The 23,405-nt window shown below is 38.3% G+C and overlaps 1 protein-coding gene across 1 annotated transcript; it reads left to right on the top strand.

Annotated features, from left to right (window-relative positions):
* The first annotated feature begins 13,595 nt into the window (after positions 1-13,595).
* ccl44 (chemokine (C-C motif) ligand 44) lies at positions 13,596-20,083 on the top strand. The gene is made up of 5 exons (XM_024278777.2): positions 13,596-14,257; positions 15,543-15,672; positions 16,260-16,407; positions 18,433-18,511; positions 19,161-20,083. Exons 1-4 carry the CDS (start codon positions 14,194-14,196, stop codon positions 18,469-18,471), a joined length of 381 nt encoding a protein of 126 aa, XP_024134545.1. The 5' UTR covers positions 13,596-14,193; the 3' UTR covers positions 18,472-18,511; positions 19,161-20,083.
* Positions 20,084-23,405: the final 3,322 nt, after the last annotated feature.

Raw genomic sequence — 23,405 nt, 5'->3', positions numbered from 1 at the left:
CCCCTAGGTGTGAATGTGAGAGTGGATGTGTGTGTGATTGAGGCCCTGAGACGGACTGGCGACCTGTCCAGGGTGTACCCCGCCTTCACCCATCAGTAGCCGGGTTAGGCTCCGGCACCCCGTGACCCCGAAAGGGAAGAAGCGGTCAGGAAAATGAATGAATATAATAATTTAATGGTGTTAGTATTTATTTCAATTTGTCTCATTTCATCCTCCATAGTATTTGCATATTTTTGGTATTTCAAGCCAAACAAACCTAAAGAACACAAACGAAATAAATATTTATTGATAGATATAATCAAACTTATAATTAGTCTTGAATTGTTTGTGATATTGAAAAATATAAAAGTAGAAAAATATAAATACATTTGTGAGAACTGTTGAGATGTGTGCCTACATTTGTGTGGATTTTAATATTTTAATGCCACAAAAAATGTAATATTTATTTATTCCATCCATCTTCTTGACCGCTTCTTCCCTTTCGGGGTCGCGGGGTGCCGGAGCCTATCCCGGCTACTGAAGGGCGAAGGCGGGGTACACCCTGGACAGGTCGCCAGTCCGTCGCAGGGCATATTTATTTATTGATTTCCACTTTTGTTTATTTAATGCTTATTTTAAATAGTTAATTACATTTATTTAAGAATTTAATTTTGTATATATTTATTCCAATTTGTCTCATTTAGCCCTCCATACTTCTCTGATGGCTGTACTTCCAGAACTGACGATAATGTCTTCAGAAGGAGATTTTTCTAGAGCTGCTTTAAAAGGAAAACATGCAGGAATCGTTTCTGGCACGTTGTGACACCTAGATCACACAACACCTCAGGTTTACGTGTAACCGGCTCCATCTGTTCCTCTCCTCCGCCGTGTGATCTCACTCATGGACGCCGTCTGAGTTTCCACTCCTCCTTAAGCGCTACAGAACAAGCTGGTATTTTAACACTTTTTCTTTCAGATTTTTTTAAATATTGGCTCTGACATCAGCCAAGAACTCAAGGAGTCTGAGTACATGCCTGTCTAATGTCAGTAGAATTATCTAAATTCTCCCATTTCTCACAAAGCAGAACCTTTTGGGGGCGGGGGGACGCCACACCAAAATGTTGTTACTCAGATTACTCATTAGCTGAGAAAATGGAATGTGTTTGACTCAAACGTGTTGCTACACCTGGCAGTACAGGTAAACACATCCAGAGGGTCCAGTTTCTGTCTCCACACTCAGTCCAGAGCCTGAGCTTTTGCAGCTCGGGCTATCAAAATAAAAGCCTCTTCAGCCAACAACTCCCAACAGAGGAATGCTACTCTGGAACCAGGGAACATGTATATCAGAGTGAAACACACTGCGATGAATGAAACTTTTATTTATTAGACAGTTCAAGCTGCTTATTGAAATCTCACAATAAAATAAAACACAAAGCTTTTCCTCACTTTGATATACAAGTGTGATAGATTTACCAAACATTTAAGTTGAATTAAAAATATAAATTTTTTATGGAATTTATTAAGCAACGGGGATGTGACGCTCGTTCAAGAACCCCGTTTGGCGCACTCCTGGATGCAGTTTTGGCCCATTATTACAAACGGACAGACAGCTGGTTCCATGTGCAGCAAGTTGATTAGTTCAGACAGGAACTTCGCACAGCTAAAAGTCCTCAAAGCTAAATCAGGGTTAGACAGGCAGAGGTCAATCACGAGTATGGGATCATCCAAGAAGAGACTAGAGTAGTCAGAGTCTGGCAAGGGTCAGGGCAGGCAGCAGGTAACCAGAGATGAAGCCGGTTCAGGTATCCAGTAGATCAGGTCCAGATAGGAACGCTCAGTAATGCAGTTGGAGTGGCACAAACAATACTTCGCACTGAGTGAGGCTCTGTGGAGTGATTAAGTATCCTGTGGGTGATTGTCAATGAGAGACAGCTGAGCAGCATCTAGGAACTGTGCGCTGGGGCTTCTGGGAGATGTAGTGCAGCAGTACTCTGAAGATGGTTCCCGCCGGTGACCAGAGGGGGAGACAGAGCGCTGACTCAAGACACACAAGGTGTTCACACTGGACTATCACTACCCGAAACTAGTGCATGTTCTCACAGATGGAAGAGGTTTGGTGTGAAATCTCAAAGTGGTTCAAATCTGGTGAATCTTGCACCAGGCTTGTATTTACAGCTCTATTTTGATATATTAAAGACTCAAATTCTTCCCCTACATTTAGCCCTACAAACGGAGAATTATGGAAAAGTAGTGTTTTCAAAATTTGAGGTTACTCCCACTCAATGATGTCATCAATAGTCGCCAGTCAGGTATGTTAGCGCAGAGCTGCTAGCGCTCAGGAATACATAGCAACATCGTTTTTAGAACTTTGAAAAGGTCATGCAAAACAGTAAGTGACTCAAACATTTAAATGTAAACTTCTGCGCTTCACAGACGAAGTTGGTACTTCCGTGTTTAGAAAAAGACGCTACCAACACATCGCTACCAAACCCGAGTCCCTGATTGGTCAAAGTCGGACTGGTTTAACTTTTAGCGCATGTTCAATATCCACACGTTTTGTGGGTAGAGCCCAAAGACAGACTCTCAAAAGTTGCGTAGCAGCACGTCACTGCAAGAGTTTTGAACATGGAAGCCCGGAACACGGATTTCTATAGAGATTTTAGTGGAGGTGGTCATTTGAAAGTGCAAAACAGCCCCAGAAATAAGTAAAAAATTCTAATAAGTAAAAAAAAAAAAAAGAGATTTTATTTTTGATAAAATGTAATCTATGAAACATTCAATTAAACTGAGATTATTTTGCGATTGAAAAACTTTCTTGATAAGACTATTCTTCTTGCAAGACAGAAAATAAGACTTTTTCAACCTTCCTTTTTTTTTATTTTCCTAAGATTCGCCTCTTTCAGTTGATAAAAGGACAACAGTAATAATCCCAGAGTGAAGGTTATAAGAGTCCGGAATAAACGAATCATCTCTTTGCTATCATGTCTGTAAAAGGCAACACCAGAACATTCTCCTGTTTGTTACCCAACTGAAAATGTTTTAAATATCTTAGCGCTATGTCGGATTTTGTATCTGGAGTTGCATTCCACACCACTTGTTTGCTCTCCTCTTGCCCTTATTAAAGATTATATCAAGTATTTGCCCCCCTGGCATTTTGTCCCTCTAAAATCTCTCTGACTGCATTAACCAACTGAGAGAGCTGAGCTTCTGACATCTCCAGGAGGCCTCAACGTCCAGCCGAGCGTGATCAGCTCATCATTCCCACAGGAGACTCCAGCGGTCACGTGATCCTCCATGCAGTCATGTGAAAAAGCAAGAATCTGAACATGAAGTTTCTGTAATTAAATGACATTTATTCTTTTTTATTGTGTTTTTGAGCTATTTATCTTGCTATAATATTAAAAATATAAAATCAGTATGGTCTGGAGTTCCATCTATCTATCTTTCAAACCTGCTTAATCCTCTTATGGGGTCACAGGGCTGCTGGGGCCTATCCCAACTACTGTAGTAAATCCAGGAAAGGTTGACAGTTTGTTGCAGGGCCACACATTCACATCAAAGAACAATTTAGACTCATCAGTTACACTATGAAGCATGTTTTTGGACTTTGGGAGGAAGCTGCAGTGTCATTCATGTACAAGGAGAAGATTAAAAATCGACAGAAAAACCCAGCTGGGATTTGAACCCGAGCATTCTGTATGTGAGGCAAGAGTGCTGCCCACTCCACCATTGTGCAGCCTCACCCTTAAAGTCAGAATCCAAACTTAAAATGTTTCTAAAATAAATGTTTCTCCTAAAAATGAGTTTTCTTTTGTTTTAGCCTTTTTTTATAATGGATGTTCAGGACCGGTCCTTTAATAGTCTGGCGACTAGGGTGTACTAGGGTGACTCTAGACTAACTGTCTAGTCTAGGGGCTAGACCAGGGGTCGGCAACCTTTAACTGTAAAAAAGCCATTTCTTGTGTTCGTTTTCCCCACTTTGTCCACCGCAGTCTTAAACTGCTGGGTTTTGTTATTTTAGTTTGGAGTTGGTAGTCTTAGTTTGCTGGCTTTGTTTTTTTGTTTTCTTTAGGTATATTCTGGGTAGGCAGCCATTAGCAGGGAGCTGCTGACTCAGAAGGTTGCCGTCTCCATGACTTATTTTATGTTTGTCCAAGGAGCCACCATGGAGAGATAAAAGAGCCACATGTGGACAGTATCTGAGATAGGCTCCAGCAACCCAATGACCCCCAAAAGGATGAAGTAGGTTTGGAAAATGAATGGATGTTCAGAAAACTTTCTAGCAGGACACTCCAAACTGCAAGAACAGAGAGTGGTTTAAGATCCAGCAGGATTGGTCGTCTTTGCATTCTCCCAGAGGAACTGTCTCAGTTGGCAGTTTGTGTTTAACCTTTAGGAGTAATACCACATCCTCTGTGGTACTTTTAGGTGATGAATTAGAAGAAGAGTGGGTTGTTAACCATACAGAACGACATATGTAATCCAGGCAGCAGTGGATGCAGTTTATTTTTTAGGCTTTTGGTGGATTTGTTGTTTTACTTCACAAATTCTCATTAATCTAAGGCCCAATCCCAATTCTTCCCGTCTCCCTACCTCTCCATTTAAAGGTTCTTGTGAAGTGCAAAAACATATTTTTTAATATCCTTTTCCTCCAGGTGACGGGATACAAAGGGGGTCACATGGGTGCGCTCTGAACCACAGAGGTTTACATTGAAGTTCTAAAGTTATAAAGCTGCTGTTGCCATGTATATTGGAGCGCTGGAAGCTCCGCGCTTACGCACCAGTGACTATTGGTGACGTCATCCAGTGAAAGCGACGTTCAAAATCTAAGACACTATTTTTCCATTACTCTCCGTTTGGAGGAGTAAATATAAGGGAAGAGAGAAGGAAAGAATTGGGATTGGGCCTAAAAGATATTGTCTGATTCACGGCATCTGGAGTTACTGTCTTCTTTTCTTGAAATCTTTCACCATTCATGGAGGAACATCTCAAGAATAAAAAAACCCAGTAGGCTGGATTTCCCACATTACTGTTTATTAAATTAAATGGTCAGGAAGCTTGAATCATGTTTCAAGTCGATGGTTTTTGTGAAAGGATGAGATGGTTTCAATAAAAAAAAAAAAAAAAAAAAACACCCATTTTCCTTAAAAATAAAAGGATGTTGAATGCACCACAAACCAAGTGGATCCCATTTTTCTGTTTCTCTGATGTCACCATGGGTTATTATGGATTAAACATGTAATTTAGGGATGTTAAAGGCACAGATGCGTATTGAAAAATCAATTGAGGATCTGAAGAAAGTTGAAAACCACAGATTATGTTGGTCGGAAGGTATAAAATCAATTGGAAGATAATTGGTTTCAGTCAAACTTCAGTTTCTTTTCCTCTTTATGTGATGCCAACAAAAAGACTTCTAATCACAAGCTTTCTTCTACCAAGTCGGGTCAATCACAATCACCTGAAGGTGGACTACAGAGAGGGGCGTGTTGTGTGCACTAAACAAACAACGTCTAAATAATTTAACAAACTTTTTTTTTTTTAAACCAAAAAGACCAAAACAGTCTACAAGACTCACATTTCCAGGAGGTGTTATGTCAAAGACATTTGGTTTTTGTTGCCTAAAACAAAGTTTTTTGGGTAAAAGGCATCTTCATTTATGATTTTAAAATCCAAACAAATATTTAGATTGTATCTATTTAGGTCAAAGAATTGAACTGTATCATGTAAGCTCGAAGTTACTTGAATCTACTTAGTATTGATTGGTGGATCATGTGTTGAGATGCACATCGAATCATGTGAGAAGGAAACATTCACCGTCCTGTAAGATGGAAACGCTGCACTGAAACCGATGATCACGGCTGTGGTTGTTGCAGGATTCTTCAATGACTCCAAAGGTATGTTCAAACTGAATCTGGCTCATAGGCAGACCTGTAGTCATTACAAAGGTATGTTTTTGCAGCTGAGATTCCAGCCCGATTTGGAGGGTCAAACTCTCCAACGGTTAACCCCACACCCACTGTGCACACGTGCACACACACGCATGCACGTACACACACACAGCACACGCTTCCACTCAAACCCCCATAGTGCAGACTGCATATTTTCATATCCAGGATTCCAAAGGGGGCATATTGTAGCCTTGTTGTCTGGACATTTCTGACTTTTTCCAGTTTTCCAGAGGCTAAAGGATAATTTGTTCATTTTTAAGTTATTTTGAACCACATGTGCTTAAGCAGGCTTATGTTGGCCTAACTACATGTGCATCACTGTTGTCCAAAGTCATATTTTCTTGCATTAGAGGTGACCCGCACTCCAGTGCTGCTCTGCCAGTATGTTCACTTTAAGCATTTTTCCAAAGTTCAATATCCTCAAAACATTTAGTCTGATCAGGTGTGATGGTTTTATTAAATTGTAATGAGGAAAATTTATGTACGAAGAACAAAGGAGCCATACTGGGTAGATTTGAACATTTTTGTGAAGGACCACAAGAGCTTCTAAATACTCAAAAACAAAACTTAGTAGAAGGGTTGCATTTCCATTAAACATATGTGGAAAAACTTTATCGAAATTCTAGAAAAACACAATTTTGCAACTGAACTGTTTGCATTAAATCATAATTATGCAAACAAAAACCAACTAACACACAGATGTGAACAATACTTTGATTTACATTCAAATTTCTGCCACAGCACTAACGCTCATCATCATCCATCAAAGGAGACGTCGGCGTCTGATTTAAGACGTGGAGCGGCGAGCTATGACAGAGCGGCTACGGATGAAGAGATTTGGGGAAATTGGTGATTTTACAGAGGAGCTGTGGATCCAACACTTCTACATGACACGGTCAACTTTAGATGAGCTGTGATGCTGTGGGACCTCTTGTGGCGCCCGCCGTGCGGCGGTGCAGTCACTATTGGCCACATGACTCATTTATTTCAAACATGTGGCTCTTTTATCTCTCCATGGTGGCTCTCTGGCTGAAGAAAGAGAAAATAGTCGTAATTTAAAAAAAAAAAAATAGAATTTAGCTTATATTTTAGCAACATGCTAACATTTTTGACTAATTTTGTTTACTGAGGAATATGAGGCGATTTTGGAGTTCAGCTTGTAATTAAACAACAAGCTAGCTTTTTTGGTTAATTTGGCCTCTAGTTAGTTTTTTATGCTAATTTGGAGTTTAGCTAATATTTTAGCAATATATGCCAAACTTTTTTTCTAATTGTTGTCTACTGGAGTTTTAATGCTAATTTAGAGTTTAGCTTCTCTTTTAGCAACATGCTAACATTTTTTGTTGATTTAATTTACTGAGGAATTTTATGCTAATTTGGAGCTAATAATTAAGTAACGAGCTAGCTTTTTCGCTAGTTTGGCCTCTACTAAAGGTAAAGATATGACTCCTTCTAGGTCTTGATCAGTAGAAAACGACACCAAATGGCTCTTTTACTGTTAAAGGTTGCCGACTCCTGCTTTAGGTGAACTTATGATTGAAAATCCAATTTGCTCAATTTTATTGTCAATGGAAACACAATTATTGAAACATACTGATGAGGGGGTTTTATTTTGAAAGCAAAAGAAAAACTTAAAATAACTGTCTCTTAAAATACACTTTCTCTACACGAAACAATACTGTTTGGTACAAAGACCTATTTGACCCACCAGATTTGTTCAGCAGAATCCTCGCCAACCCAAACATTCCCTGATTTAAAAACCTCAAAGACAAAACTAATTCTATGTTGAGTTTTGTTTATGACAAAGTTCTCCATTAAGAATGTAAACTTTCACCGCAGAGTTTCTGTTTGAAAATAATAAACTGCATCCACTACTGTGAAGGGTCTCTGGTGCTGTGCAAGATGGCGCCAGAAACAATCTTTAGCTGGAAGCGGAAATTTCGCAACTTTTGCCAGTTGCGTAAGCGGAAAATTCCTAAACTTTAACCTAAAATGATATTTGACAAGCTTTTCAGAACTGTCAGATTTTAAACGCGAATAAATTGTAACTGTTTAACGGTTTAGTGTGCAAGATAAGTCAATATTAACGAGTATTCAAATTTGTACAACTACACCCGTTTACATCAGAAGAGAAATAGTCAGTGACATACCGTTTTTTCTGTGTGAATCAGCTGATCACGTTAGCAGTAGGGATGTCAAAGGGAAAAAAGGTTGAAAGCTTAAAACGGTGAGTTCCGGTTCAGGACTTCCAGTCAATGATTTCACGGGCAAATTATGTTTATTTGCGGCCGGCTCCGGCAGGGAAAAGGATTTACGGTTAATAGTTTTTGAGCGCCATATATATATTTTTTTACTACAGTATTTCCCCCTTATTCGCGGGAGTTAGGGACCAGAGTCATCTGCAAATACAGAGAAAAACCCCCTGTCACCTGTCTCATCCCCGACCCCCGCGGTTACCAATGCATACTCATCAAAAACACTTCTGGTCATGCTGTGTAAATTAAAAAAACATTGGAGTATTACTCAACTTGAAAAGTTTTTTTTTTAAATTCACAGCAAAGGACTGTACCTCAGCGACAGCATACTTTATAAAATCAAAATCAAGAGCAGGTGTTTTCTCCCATCTGCTCTGGATGATAACTATAATCCACCATTACCTTCTTCAGTACATCAGGATATTTCTGAGCCAGCCGATGCCATTTCTCCATGCAGGGGTATGGAGGGGGGGAAGGGCGCATCTCTGCGCTCCAGAGGAGGGGTTCGCTTCGATCTGTTGTTCCTCAGCAGTGCAGCACCTCCATCAGACGCAAAAAATTCAGCCGGCTGCTTTACTGCCCCCTGTGGCCGACTGGAGCAATCACAGTCAGGGGATCTGAACGTCCTCGGAAGAAAATCACTTTATCAAAAAAAGGTTGTACATTCGGGGTGCAGAGCAACTGTTATAAAGTTACTCAGAAAATCCTTTTCATTTGAAATTCATTTCAAATAAAGTAAGACATTGAGTCAAATAAAAAGGATGATTGATCTGTTTTAATGATACGGCTTACATTCCTCCGTCAGTTTTCTTTGGACACATTTTTCAGTTTGATAAAAACTCTCACAGACGCAAAGCCTTTTTATTCCTACAAATACAGGATTTTGGTGTCAGTCCAACAGGAAAATATGAGGGAGGAATAAAATACAAATGTTCCTTCATCCATCATCACTCATGTCTGATAAATTTAAAATGCAGCTGCGAGAAATCTTACGACCATATTAATCCCAACCAGCTGCTCAGATCAGCTCTGATAGATGCACATATATGTAGACTTACAGGTTACATCTGTTGCTTATATGTTGAATACATATGAATGCATTTATGTTGATTTTTTTGGGGGTGTAATAATTCATTTTAACAGTGATTTAAATAAACAAGAGATAATTTATTCAAATTTTAGTTTCCTAAATTTAAGGTTGCTTTTCCACATCAAACTAATACAAAGAGAACATTATTAGAATATTATAACACGCTGTATAATCACATACAAAATCGATTTATTTCATCTTGAAAAGATTTTTTAATGGTAAAGTCGATTCGATTTACAACTTGCCTCAGACCATTGATATATATTACTATATTGTTATTAATTAAGTATAACTAATTAATAAACTATATTACTAAATTAATATATATCAATGTCTCAGACAGATAGATCTGGTTGGATAGTAGGAGTATAAATTGATTAATCGTTATATTTTTTAAAATTTTCCCCATCACTATTTTGAATAAACCTCAGAAATTGGATTAAGTGACACAAAATTTAACATTGTGTCATTATTACTTTTGCTCAACAGTTTTTTGGTAATTTTTATTCTTGTTTTTTCCATTTATTGTCATTTATTCAGCCTATTAACCGCAGGACATTTCCATTTATGATCAAGTCAACACATTTACATAATAAAACATACAATGAAACACATCCATGTTCGTATTACGTAAAGTTACAAACATCACAGACCACCAAATTAACATGTTTCTTTGTATTAAACTAAACTAAACGAGTCACTAAAAATGTCCATATAACTAAATTTCCTGATAAAATCAAATGTTTATCTCTGGGAAACCGTCCAAACACGCTCATCTTCACTCTCGCATAGGGAACTGCAAAAAGAGAAATTTGATCTTTCAATTATTTAAGTAAAACACATGTTTTCCTAAAGCAGTTGAGCAAAAGTTGTTCTTAAAAGCATTTTTTTAAAGATTAAAATAAAACATATCCTATATTATCTGTAACATTAAAAGAAATGATGGAAATATTTCAGCTGCATGCTAGCTGTTTTGGCAAACTTAGGCTAATATTTCAGCTGGCTATCAGCTATCAGCTTCAGCATCTTCAGCATCGCTATCAGCACTAGCAACTTCAGCGACCAAATTCAGCTTACAGCATTCACACTAGCATTACTGCAGGTAATAATATAAATCTAGTTATTAGTTAGTTTAAAGCTAATGCTGGTTAAGATGTGTGCTTTTTATCCACTTTACACAATACTCAATTTGTCAACTAATCTGAAAAAATAATCAGTGATTAGTCGACTACTAAAATAATCGTTTGTGGCGGCACTACTACAGAGTCAAAGCTCTGTTTTGTTTTCAAAGGACAAAGAAAAGCTGCTAAATATACACTTTTGCTTGGAGACGGTAGAGCAGAGACATGGACTTCAATCAAAAAACAGTCTGTTTTTTAAATGGCTGCCAAACTTCAACAGAATGACTTTCATCACAAAAGAATATAAAGCCCTGACAGCAACATTTGTCATTATTTGACTAGAAACTAATGTGAAATGTGTCATCATCCAAAAATGCAATTACTCTTGTCTAAAACCACAGGTGGACGCTGCACATGCTCGTTTGTAGTCTGCTAAAAACAGATTTGTTGTTTGTTTTTGCACCCTACTTTGTATGCAGTGATGCTAGGAGGCAGAAACACACTCAGGTACACACACTCCAGCATAAATTTGGGTTGTGTGTGCAGAGCGGCATATGGTGGACTCTTGATTATATAATTAGGCGGGCTCTGGAAACTCTCCTGCTCCATCTGCTCAGTGGTTTTCCTCCGTAACATTAGTAGGTGCAGCACGAGGTGTCTGTCTGCTTCCACCTGAGCTGTGACCAGACAAACAATCCTGGATGTTCTCCAGCACATTTGAAGGTGGCAGGAAAGCTGAAGCTCAGAGTAGTGTTGGTGAAATGTTCAACTCTTATAACATGTGCAGTAAAACCCAATATGGATGAGTTGAAGTCAACACCATTAAACATAAAGAAACATTTTCAGCTGCTGGATTTCAGTCTGTTGTTAGCTAGACATTTGTTAGGTGAAGTCTCACTTCGATTGTCTTTTGATCTATTTTCAAAGCGTACTCAGTGGTCTTTTAACCAGGATTATGCAGTTTTTAGCCTAAATAAAAAAACGTTGTTTTAGGAGATAATTTCAGCAGAGTAGCAGGAGTTCTGAGTTGTGGGCGGGACAGTTGGTGCTAGTTATTAACCTTTTGTTTAAGTCAGGAGTGAGCAAATTATGGCCCTGGGGCCACATTCAGCCCTTTTAACTATTTAGTCTGGCCCGCCACGCTGGAATCAATTATATATAAAATTCTTAATATTCTGGTGCATCTTTGATGCTACGTAACAAATACCTTTGTCTAATGAGGTGTTGGAAGATTTGCTGTTACTCCGACGTTCACGTGTGTTTTTCGAGTCGGGCAGGTATTTTTCAATCCTTCAAACACCATATAACAGGGTGGACTGTAGTCTTTTATTTTGTTTTATTCTGTCAGCATTTGAAATTCCAAAGATCCCCATTGCTGCCTGATTGGGGACAGGCGTGCAGTGGGGGCGTGGCCAATGGGAGACCTTGTAAGGAACAGTGGAATACACAAAGGAGAGGGGAAAGGAAAGCGAAGAAGGGGACCCTGGTGGAGCCTGGCTGGGGAAACCAGAGCCGTGCCCTGGAGAATCATGGCGAAAGAAGTCAGCGCCGGGCCTAGAGGAGCGTGCCAAGATGAGCCAGTGCCGGGCCCTGGAGGAGACGGACAAGAGGAGCCAGCGCCGGGCCCTGGAGGAGACGGACAAGAGGAGCCAGCACCGGGCCCTGGAGGAGACAGACAAGAGGAGCCAGTGCTGGGCCCTGGAGGAGTGCGGCGAGAGAAGCCAGCGATAGGGCCTAGAGGTGCATGGCGAGGAAAAGCCAGAGCTGTGCCCTGGAGGAGCATGGCGAGAGGAGATAGCGCTAGGCCCTAAAGGTGCGCGGCGAGAGAAGCCAGCACTGGGCCCTGGAGCACAGCGGGGGAACCATACCTGGAGCCGACACTGAAAGAGCCCCGTCGGACAACTGCCCGGTTGTGACCCACCCCTCTTCAAGCTATGTACCCCTATGTTTCTTTTTATCTTGTCTTTAGCCACCCAGGAGGCGTTGTTTTTAGTTACCAGTGCTGAGCGTTTACATTGCATGTCTTTCTTTATTATTTTATTATTGGGTGTTTCTATAGTGGTATTTTAGCCACAAACTCCTGGGTTATTTTATCTAATTTTTGACAGGCTCCTTGCTCCAATAAAATGGACAGAGGACCCAGCTATCCCCATCAGATTCAATAGAGTCTTTTTAACCCCCTTTGAACTTCATTCTCTGGTTTCTTTTCTTTCTCCAAATCAAAGAACCCTGCGGTTCTTGTTATATTGTTAAGATTGCATTTTTACCTGAGGGACATCAACCCATCAGTGCAATGGCCTCCAAAATGAAAGCAAATGCTACAAAAATGTTCTATAAAAACTCCAAACAGTTCTGTTTTAAAGTAATTTTCAATCAAATTAATGCCAGGTTTTCTTCCAGATTCACTCCAGATTTCTACGTATGGTCCGGCCCTTCTGTCAAATTTTAGAGCACCTTATGGCCCACAAGTCTAAAAGTTTTCCCGCCCCTGGTTTAGATCTTCTCCCACAGCCCCAATCAAATATTACCGGTGCAGCAAAAATGGCGAGGAATGTCGAAGCTATCCAGATTCCAGCTCAGATGAGGGAAAACAAAGACGTTCATGGATCTATTTGTCTGCATGTGGATCCATCAGAATGGAGTGGAGCAGGAAGCTTGACTGTAGCACCTAGGTTGCTGCTACAGGCTTTTCCCAGAAGTACTTTTAGTCTTCTCCTGTTTCACAGCCATAAAGGCGAGCAGTGGACCTCACCTCTGGCTCATCTTGTGCCCCCAGCTGTCCCAAAGCCCTACCTGAAGGAAGCCCATCTGTTAGAGTTAGATAAGCTAATTCTTCTTTAACTGTCCTAGTAAATTGGCTGTCCGCCCTGGGACAGGATCCCTCCTTCATGTGGACATCCCAGATGTTATATTGTTTTTTTTTCCCTCTAGAATCTGTTTTTTTTTTTTTTCTTTACTGGGAAGGAGGGTCTAAGGGATTTTAGATTTTTGGACAATTGTCCGTTGATAAAATGTGTTGTAATATTGGGTTATATAAATAAAATTGAATTTAATTTTTTATATATGACCTCCATCATAAGAAAAATGCTCAAGACTATGTTAAAAACATGGTTTTCATTGGAGGAATCTCTCTTAAACAGTTTGTTTAGATTCGTGATTTTACATGAAGATTCCTCAAAATGAACGTTGCGAATAAGCAACACAAGTGAATTTAAAGTAGTTTTGTTTGTTTATCTTGCAGCTTTTTTATAGTAAAATGTTGAGCAGTCTACAGACAGAAGAAATATACTGCATGTTGGGCAAACTTTAAACTGTTATTTTTTAAGACATTTCAATGGCGTGCACGAGTGCTGACCTGGATTTTAAGGTATTCAAAACCTATTTAGTTACATGAAGTCATAAAACAGATTTAGTTTCACCACCAATTAGCTGGACCAGTCATGGGAATTCGTGCAAAAGCTACAGGGAGATTATTTTTCAGGGGAAATGCACAAGACGGAGAAGGAGGAATTCAAAGCCTCAAATAAAACAAATGGAGCTTGGCATCCCGAGTGAGGAAGACGAGAGGTGAGATAAAGATGTAAAAAAAGAGAGGGAATGAGGGAGAGTGGGGTGTGATCATGGCAAAAGATGCATAAACGGAGGGTGGGAGGGAAAGACGGTAAGACAGAAAAAAAGAGGTGGTGAAAGTGAGACATAGGCAGGGAGGTATGAAGAGAGGGAGGGAGTAATATAAGAGAGCCAGGCACAGAGGGAGAGGTGACAGTGAAGATTATCCTCTCTTCTCTGCCACCCTCACCATGTTGGTCCTGCAGATGTTGACTGTTCTCTCCTTCACTGTTGTCTTCCTGGCATCTGTGGAAGGTAGGATGCAGCCACACGTTGTGTTTGTTTTTGCAATCCCGGCATGCAACCCGGCAGAGGAGGCGATGGCGAGGACAGAAAGGGAAAAGAGTGATGGGAGCAGCAGCGAGGATGTAAACAGAGGAGCGGAGCAGCAGGACGAGCATCTGACATCGTGCACGCTCATGCTGAGGCGCAGCAACTGCCAAGCCTGCGTTCTGAACGTTATTTTTGAGATGCTCTGCTTCACAGCCCCGCTGCCTCTCACCTCACGTTCATTCGTTTGTGGGTTTTGCTTTGAAACGAGGCGACATCACGGGAGAGCGTCCGCATGAAAACACACTGCTCCTCTCCTCCCATTTCACTGGGATGGTCTATCACAGGGGTCTGCAACCTTTAACACTAAAAGAGACATTTGGTCCAGCTTTTTATAGAGCAAAATCGAGCGAGAGCCGGAAAATAATACAAAATATTTATGTTTTTGTGATTATTAAAAAAAATGTAAAAATGTAGATTTGAAATATTACAATATTGAATGTATGTTTCTATGATTGTTTTTATTTATCTTACTTTTGACAGCAACTTCCTTTCAAAATAAAATGCACCATTGAAGATCCTGCTACTGTAACAGAATAATTTCAAAATAAAAAGCAAGACAGTCAAACATGATGCTTTTAAACATCACTATAATTTTTCTCCTTTTACTTTCAAATATAAACATCATTGAAGAAGAATCCAATTATTTGACCAAAAAAAGCAACTAAAAACATTAAAAATAAATTGAGCTTTTTATTCCTATTTTTTAGGATGTGAGGCACAAAGCACATATTTCTAAATCATTTTTAATGCATTTGCATTTGTTTAAAACTTTAACCACTTTTGAGTAATATTCAAAAACAAAATAAGAATTGTGGAGACTTTTATTTGACGAACGTTACAATAAAAACACAAATTTAAAACATTTCTACAGAATTTTGATGACATCTTTTGCTCTGTGGTTTGGCATATTAAAAAGAACTAATCGATTATCGATATAAATAGTTAGCATTTTTTCCCACAATCACGGGATAAAAGAGCCACAGGTTGCAGACCCCTGGTTTATCAGTAAAATAGGATGCTGTTGTTGTGCATCCAGAGAGTCTGTGGACACTCTTACAGCCAAAAAACGCTCCCCAACCGGGAGAGCAAACACCACGATAAACCAAATGCAGCCGCTTCCACTGCTGATGACAACATTCTGATTCAAAACTTCAAACGGATGAAATGCTAACTTTCTTGAGACTCTCCCTGTGGTTGTGCCCTGCAGCTAAAGGCGTGCAGATGCAGAGGGATGTCCAGTGCTGCATGCTGTACTCCCAGGGCAAGGTGCGTACCAAAGATGTGCTGCGGTTTGAGGTGCAGACGGAGGGGCCCGACTGCAGTATACAAGCCATCATGCAAGTATTCCAACTATCCACTCCTTGGGCTTAAGAGCACGGAGCAATTTGCAGGCATGGAAAATATGCTTTCCGTGAGAGGACGGGCAGAGCAGGGCTGAGAGGCATTGTCAGCTTTCCAGGTCAAGTTGTTATGGCAGCGTTTGGAGCAGTAATTGCCAAGGAAGTCAGAGAGGAAACATGTGGGAATAACAGGTCATATGAAAGTACCTCGTTTCAGCGGCAGGCAGGCAGGCGGCCAGCCAGCACGCCGAATGAGTCAGTCAGTCGTTAGAGCAGGGTTTAGTTAAGAAAACTGTATTGTGAAATCTATTGTTTTCAGCAGGCCAGGGAGATCTGATGTAGCGGTGGAATGAGGAGCTCGTGTTCTCACATGGTCCAGTTAACACAAACATGGAATTTTTACCCTCTAGAAACATGATGTTCTTTCAGTCCACTCTGTTTTTAAGAGATTATCAACTAATTTCTACAAACTTTACCCACTTTTGATTCCATATTTACTATTTCTTCTCTTTCCTCGTGTCCTTTGTCTCTTTAGTTTTCAGCCGGCAGTTGTGCGCTCATGTTTTGTGTAAAATATTTTACAGTTTTTACACAAAGAAGGCGGTGAAATGTGCCGACCCCAGAGACCGGAAGGTGAAAAGGTTGTTGAGGAAACTCCTGCAGAGGCAAAGAACCAAAGCTCACCGAAACCCGTGGTTCTTCCGCCATGACAACCTGCCCGTCATGTCAGAGGTCAGATTGAGGTTTTTAATATTTATTCTCTACCTAATCTTCTAAATGCCCAATTATAGTTGCAGAGATTAGCTTTTTTTGGCCTGGAAAACAAATGAGAAACACTTTGGATCCATTTTTAAAGCGTTCCCAGTCGTCTTTATGTCACAATTATGACATTTTTTTAACCAAAATCAAGAGTCGTGTCGTTTTCTAAAAGAGTTTCTGCATAGTAGCAGTAGTTCATTAGAAATTCACCTCTGAGTTGTGGGCGGGACTATAGGCACGGAACAACCCTTTTCCCTCTCTATTGCTAACATTTCAGAGCAGGGAGCTTGTGACCCACCCAGCATATTTTCTATGTCACAATTATGATCTTTTTCAGATTAACAACAATTTCAGTAAAGAAATACTCAGAAATGCATTTTTAAAGGGTAACCAAAGAAAAAATTAAAATTTTTGGCTGTTGACCTGATGGGGCTTTAAAAGTGCTGTCTGTTGGTCATAGCCAGATTTTTTGACAAATTGAAATAAAACTGTTTTAATTCTTCAAAATACAGTCAAAAACCATCTGTGTGCTGCCCCCTATAGGTTGAAATGATGTATTACAGTTGAATTTTGTGATTGGTCAAGCCATGCAAGTCTGACATCATGATCTGCAGCTCCAGTAATGATAACAGTCCAGCCCCCAAGCCCCACCCCTCAGACTGGATTTTCAAATTTTGGCTGTGGGTGGAGTCAGCCTCCAACTTCATGGTTTGGTTACCCTTTAATCTTAATTTTTTTAATATATGTCTTCCATTATCAGAAAAAAAAACACAAGAAAATCCTAAAAACAAAAAAAATACAATTTTCACCGGAGGTTTACGCTTTCTTAGAGGTCAAATTCTTCATTAATCAGACTATTTACTGGTCACATGACTCAAGTCATATTTTTATCTTTTTTTTATCATTTTCAGAATTAAATAATAATTAACACATTTCCTGTAGAAATCATAGAGCCTTAAAAACCCTCTCTAATGAAAATGGTGTAGCGTTTTTCTCATAATAAAGGACATGCATGTATAAAACAATTTAAGATTAAAACTGTGTTTCTGAGTATTTTTTATTCAAATTGTGATGAATCAGGAGCAGATGAAAACTCACGGTTTGAAAAAGCTCAGGTTTGTGACACAGTAAAGTCTCCCTGTTGTGCAACAATACTGACTACACAAATGTGCTTGGGCTTGTGAGAAGCTATAAGCTATTGAGAGAGAGTGTACACAAAAGCATGCTGGGAAATTAGCACAGCAAACTTCCGCACTCCCGATCACAAACCAGAATCAAATTTCTGATGAACTACTGCTGCATTGCAGAAACAACACAGACTTTTTTTTTATTTTGGCTAAAAACTGCATAATCAAAATTAAAAGATAACTGGGAGCAATTTTATAATAGAAAAAAATATAGCGGAAGTCGTGCTAAAACTATTTTTTTCAAGTAGCAATCTTTTTTTTTTAACTTGTCCTGTCAAGTAACAATCTTTACATTTCAGAGTTTAATTTGTAACTAATCCTCTTAGTTTTTTACCCCTTCAGTTTTCATTGTTTTATGTTTTTTTTTTTTTGTTTGTTTTTTTTTATAAAAAATATTATTTACTATTTCTTGCGTCAGATTTTCTGTTTTGTGTTCTTTTACCTTCATAACAATCTTTTTTTTTACAGATATTACCATACATAAGAAATTAAGAACTTGTTTTAAATTTCATCTATTATGTATAACAAAAAAAGGCTTTTCTCTATTCTAGTCTTAAATGGTCAATTTTTGAAAGTATTTTATCCTTGGCTACAATCATCATCACACTTCAGCGTTAACACAGACCTTGATTTTTTTATAGGTTTTTCTTTGTGCTATTGTCAACTTTAAGAGTTAAATAGAATATGTTTATTGTGTATAAGGGTACTTGATTAAAAATGAGAATCAAAAAACGTGCAGCCACAAATGTGTCAAGTACAACATGGAGAACTATGGTCCAGTCCTTTGAGTTCTTTCTCTTTGGATCATCAGGACAAGAAGGATAACTGGGCCATCCTGAATGTGGAGTGATGAAGCAACATGAGGTCTGCAGAAGAACTCGTAGTCATACGTAAGTCTCTGTAGAATGATGTGTTCCTCACATGAACTGTATATGAGAACTGGATGGAGTGAGCAAAAATGTTTTGATCATTAACATTGTTAACATTGTTCTGCTTCTCCTGGGGGGTGTTCCAGTTTGGCCACTAGGTGGCGATCGCGCTGTAGCAGTAGACCTTATTCCAGAAGAAGAACGTTTGAGCAAAAAATGATATTTTAGATATTTAAAAAAAATATTTCCTTAAGAGTTTGGAAAGTTCATGCCTGTGAGTTTATAAAGATGTTCACTTAGTCATCAATATATGTTACCACTAGCCGTCTTATGGGAAATTCCATTAAATGTTAGCATTAAGCTAGCAGACTTCAGCTTTATGTGCTAAATCGATTTATACTTTTATGAATCGATTTTTGATCTGTTGAGCTTAAATCGATTGAATCAACCCAGCTCTACCAATCACTGCTAACTGATGACATCTGGCTCCAACATGGCGGCGTCCATAGCGCAAGAAAAAAATTGCATCTAAATTGACATAATTTGGTTGAGCAGGAAGTAGACGTCATACTCTGTCCAGTTCTCTTACACAGTCAAAGTTTCCTCATTCCGAATCTGATCTTAATAAATTGGCAAATTTTATTTTTTTTTTTCCATTTTTGTCCTGCAGGCCAAGTAAATGTCCAGCTGCTCGTTGTCTTGATTTGACAACACTTGCTGACTCTCCAGTCGTCTTGTGTCTCTCTTTCTACCCTGTCTGTCCCTCTGGAACAAGACCTGGGCAGCAATACATACATCACTGGCTTTATATATTCCTCCATGAACTGCTCTGAAAGCATCCTGATAATGTGTCTGAAACACTCATCAGGGTGTTTGTTATTGGACTGATCCTTCTAAAAAATGGCTTATACTGTTATTTGTCGAAGTCTGCCTGAAAGCGTCGCCCTCCACGACGGTGTAACCATGGCGACTGATGTGAAATCAGTGAAATGGTGTCCTGAAAAACAAAAAAGCGTTGACATTCATATAGTATATCAGCGAGAATCTCTGTGCTTACTTGTGACTTGTATAACTTAATTATGTAATAAGACATCACAGTACAGTAAAGTAGATTTGTCACATCGAGTTTGCAGAACATCTGGGGGAACATCACACTTATAAAGCTGTTTTCCCTTTTAGATAGTGGTGTGAAGCTATTAAAAGTCTCGTTCGGGCTATATCTAACTGTATGTGGATTCAAAAAGGGACCAGAGTGAAGGTTTTTATGTGGGTTCGCTCTAGTTTTTAACAGAGCAAACAAAGGTTCCTTATCTTTTGTGCGTTGTCCATATTAACGGTTTATACAACAACTTGATTTTTTTTTTTTTTAATTTGACCTTTCAACGTGAATGCTTGATCTAAAAATCCATTTGTGGTTTGGATTTAATGCTTGTCCGTCACCAAACTATGCCAAAGTATTCATGAGTCCATTCTTCACATGACAAGGCTGTTATTCTTAGAGGGCTCTGGTGTGTTTCGCACACACACATTGTATTGTAGAAGAATGCAATGTATTTCGAGTAAAATATTTTATAAATTTATCTGAAATATTAACTGTTTTCTCTGAGTTTGTGTGTTTTTCTTTAAGTACCTCCTAAAAAAAAATCAGATACCCACACTAAATAACTACTTTAAAGCTGTGTGGTAGTAAACTAAATTACATGATAAATACCTGCCGACAGAACACCAATTACTGAATTATTTTCTTGAGGGTTTTTTTAAATGACTGCTTAATTTGTCACGTTGAAGACTTTTAATATCTATTAAGTTCTGTCAATTTCAAGATTCCCATTTTATATACTGCTTACCAGTAAATTGAAGATAAAGAAAATTACAAGCTATATAAGGTTAGTGATAAAGTTTAAGTAAAAAATAGAGAGATTTATTAATCAACATACATGAATATTTAAAGACTGAGAGGATGATAAAGGAGAACCAACCAGACATTGTAGTGGTGGATAAAGAATAGAGGAAAGCCATTATGGTGGATGTGGCAGTACTAAAGTGATGGCAACATTAAGAAGAAGGAACATGAGAAACTGGAGAAATACCAGGAAAGACCTCAGACGTCCCAGTCCAGAAAAGTGCAGTGCTAGGAACAGCTAAGATACTGCGCAGGACCCTCTGGTAGAGGACCCAAGTTTGGGTGAGAGGGGGCTTTTATTTATATATTTATATATTTATATATATATATATATATATATATATATATATATATATATATATATGCATATAAAATATATGCACATATATAATATATCAGTGTGTTTATATATATATGCACATATGTATATATATATATATATATATATATAATATATATGTAAACACACTGATATATATCATATACATGCATATAAAATATATGCATATGTATTTACCCCCTAATTCGCTAGGGTTAGGGGCGGAGAAATCTGCAAACATGGAAGACCCCCCTCCCCCATCTAACCCAATACCCCCACACCCAAATAATGTCTGTTACTCATCCATACTCTTTAAATATACTTCTGATCAGTCTTTGTAGAACATTTTTTCAAGAATATTGTATTACTGCTCAACATAAAGAGTTTTTTTTATTCACAACAAAAGACTACCGCAGCGACAGCGTACTTTATGATGCGGATGAGGCGTGTCACTCTGTCTTCAGATACATGAAACCACAAATAAAAAAAGCTAATATATTGGGGGAGCACTATATATATATATATATATGTTTGTGTAGATGTATGCATTAATTGAGATATGATTAAACATATACATGTATTATTTATATATATTTATATATATACTGATACACATATACATACAGTATATATGTATTGTTCCCTCAATACATACCTAAATATATTGGGGGAGCACTATATATATATATATATATATATATATATATATATATATATATATATAAAGATTAGGACTGTGAAGTTAACTTGTTAACGTACGCGATTAATTACAAATAAAAAATGCGCTTAAATTTGTCAATGTCCTCAGGCATCCTGCTGTGCAGCTATGAGATCAGCGTAGTAAAATTCAGTTTAAAAATAAACTTAAACTTTTTTAATATATACAGTGATTGAGATTTTATTAAATTAAAGAGATAATAAGATAATATGGCATTTATTTTTAGTTTTTGGACAAAAGTGATGTTTTATTTTAATAAATAAGGCGGAAGATGAATGTTGATCTGACGGCTGTAATGCTGTGGGTGGCGGAGGAAACTGATCATTATTTAATTTTGGGATGGGTACTGACACATTTTCTACAGCATTAAGCATCGGCAGGACCCAGGCTTTTTTAACACAGCGCCCCTACTGGCAGGAGGACTAACTGCACCCTCAGGACATTTTCAGGACTTGTTTTTTGAGACAGCGCCTCCTTGCTGCTGGGTTCCATTAATCGTTTTTTTTTTTTTTTCTAAAAGAAATTTTACTTATGCTGTAAATTACTTTCAAAGCCATATTTGACTAAATCTTACAATACTAAAATATAAATGACAATAATAATGTATGATTTATGTTACGCCCCATGGGGTCTAGGGGTGTGGGGCTTAACATAAAGGTAAATTAAATAAGTATTTAACAAAACACAACAAAAGGTCTCTATAAAAGTATACCAAATTTATTTACAAAGACCAAAACCATAACTAAAAGTGAAGCAAAAGGCTTCAGGGTGAACCAAGGCCAAAATAACAAACAAAACCCCAACTAACTCAACCCAGGGAGCTTACCTGCAAAAGAAACTGTAAAATAATGACAAACACTAACCTCCCTGGGCTTACATAAACAGGAGAAAACATTTACTAAAGAAAATGGCGGTTCACCCCTACAGCTTTACCTAAACTAAAACCAACACTAAACACAGAACACAGAGTGGGACCTAACACAAAACACCAAAGAAACTACAAAGTGTGCACAAATTAAAACAGGTGGAGAAGTTCACTGAGCTGCAATGGAGACATGTTTCAGCCCAGCTCCCTTCTCGTGGTCTGGAGGTCCACATGGTACTTTTGTAGGCTCCCTCCTCCGGCCTCGACCAATGGGGAACCACACCTCCAGCACCACACCTGAAACAGATCAACAGAAAAACGCACAAACAAAGATCCACAAAACACAAAGAAGTCCCACTTTGACAAAAATCCACAGAACCAAAAAGAACCAACAGAACCCAAATACGGCCACAGCCGTGACATTTAAGATGGAATTTTCTGTTTTTGCATTAATTTGTCTAATCTGTGAATGCAACATGGAAATTACAAAATTAAGGTAGTGTCATAGGAGAGGTTGTGGTGATTAAAATTATTCCAAATAAGCAGGTAGTCTTTTAAATTGAAAATACAGAGGTAAATTCAAAAGTAGACAAAAACTGAGTTTTAGGCCCTATATTATTTACAGATAATACGTGGCCGGCAAATACTACAATTAAAAAAGTAATAATAATCATGATAAATTGTGATTAATTTTTTCCAAGGTTTGCGACTTTTTCTAATAGATTCTCTACCCTTATAAAGATATATATTACATATATTACAGTCTGACTGAACTACACTCCTGAAAAAAACACTTTTCAACTTTTTTTAATCTTTGAACATTTAAACCCAATCGCTAACATCACAGACTAGTGGTCACACCTCACCAGTATTCTAGGGTATTGCTTATTTATTAGCAGAAATGGTAAACATGGAATGGAAAGATTTTGTTTTAAGATATTAATTTGATTGGGATATCATTTAAGTTAAAATAGATTAAAAATATATATATTTAGAAACATTTTGATCAGAATAAAGTACAATTAAAACAATGTCAAATTAATGTGCTTCACTTAAAGGGGGAAAGGCATCCAGTATTCCAAGCAGGAACTCTCACCATCCAGACACTTC

Source organism: Oryzias melastigma, linkage group LG4 (assembly GCF_002922805.2).
Source record: "Oryzias melastigma strain HK-1 linkage group LG4, ASM292280v2, whole genome shotgun sequence".
Lineage (NCBI taxonomy): Eukaryota > Metazoa > Chordata > Actinopteri > Beloniformes > Adrianichthyidae > Oryzias > Oryzias melastigma.
The sequence above is the reverse complement of the archived record's forward strand: the minus strand, read 5'-3'. Positions and strand labels throughout refer to the sequence as shown.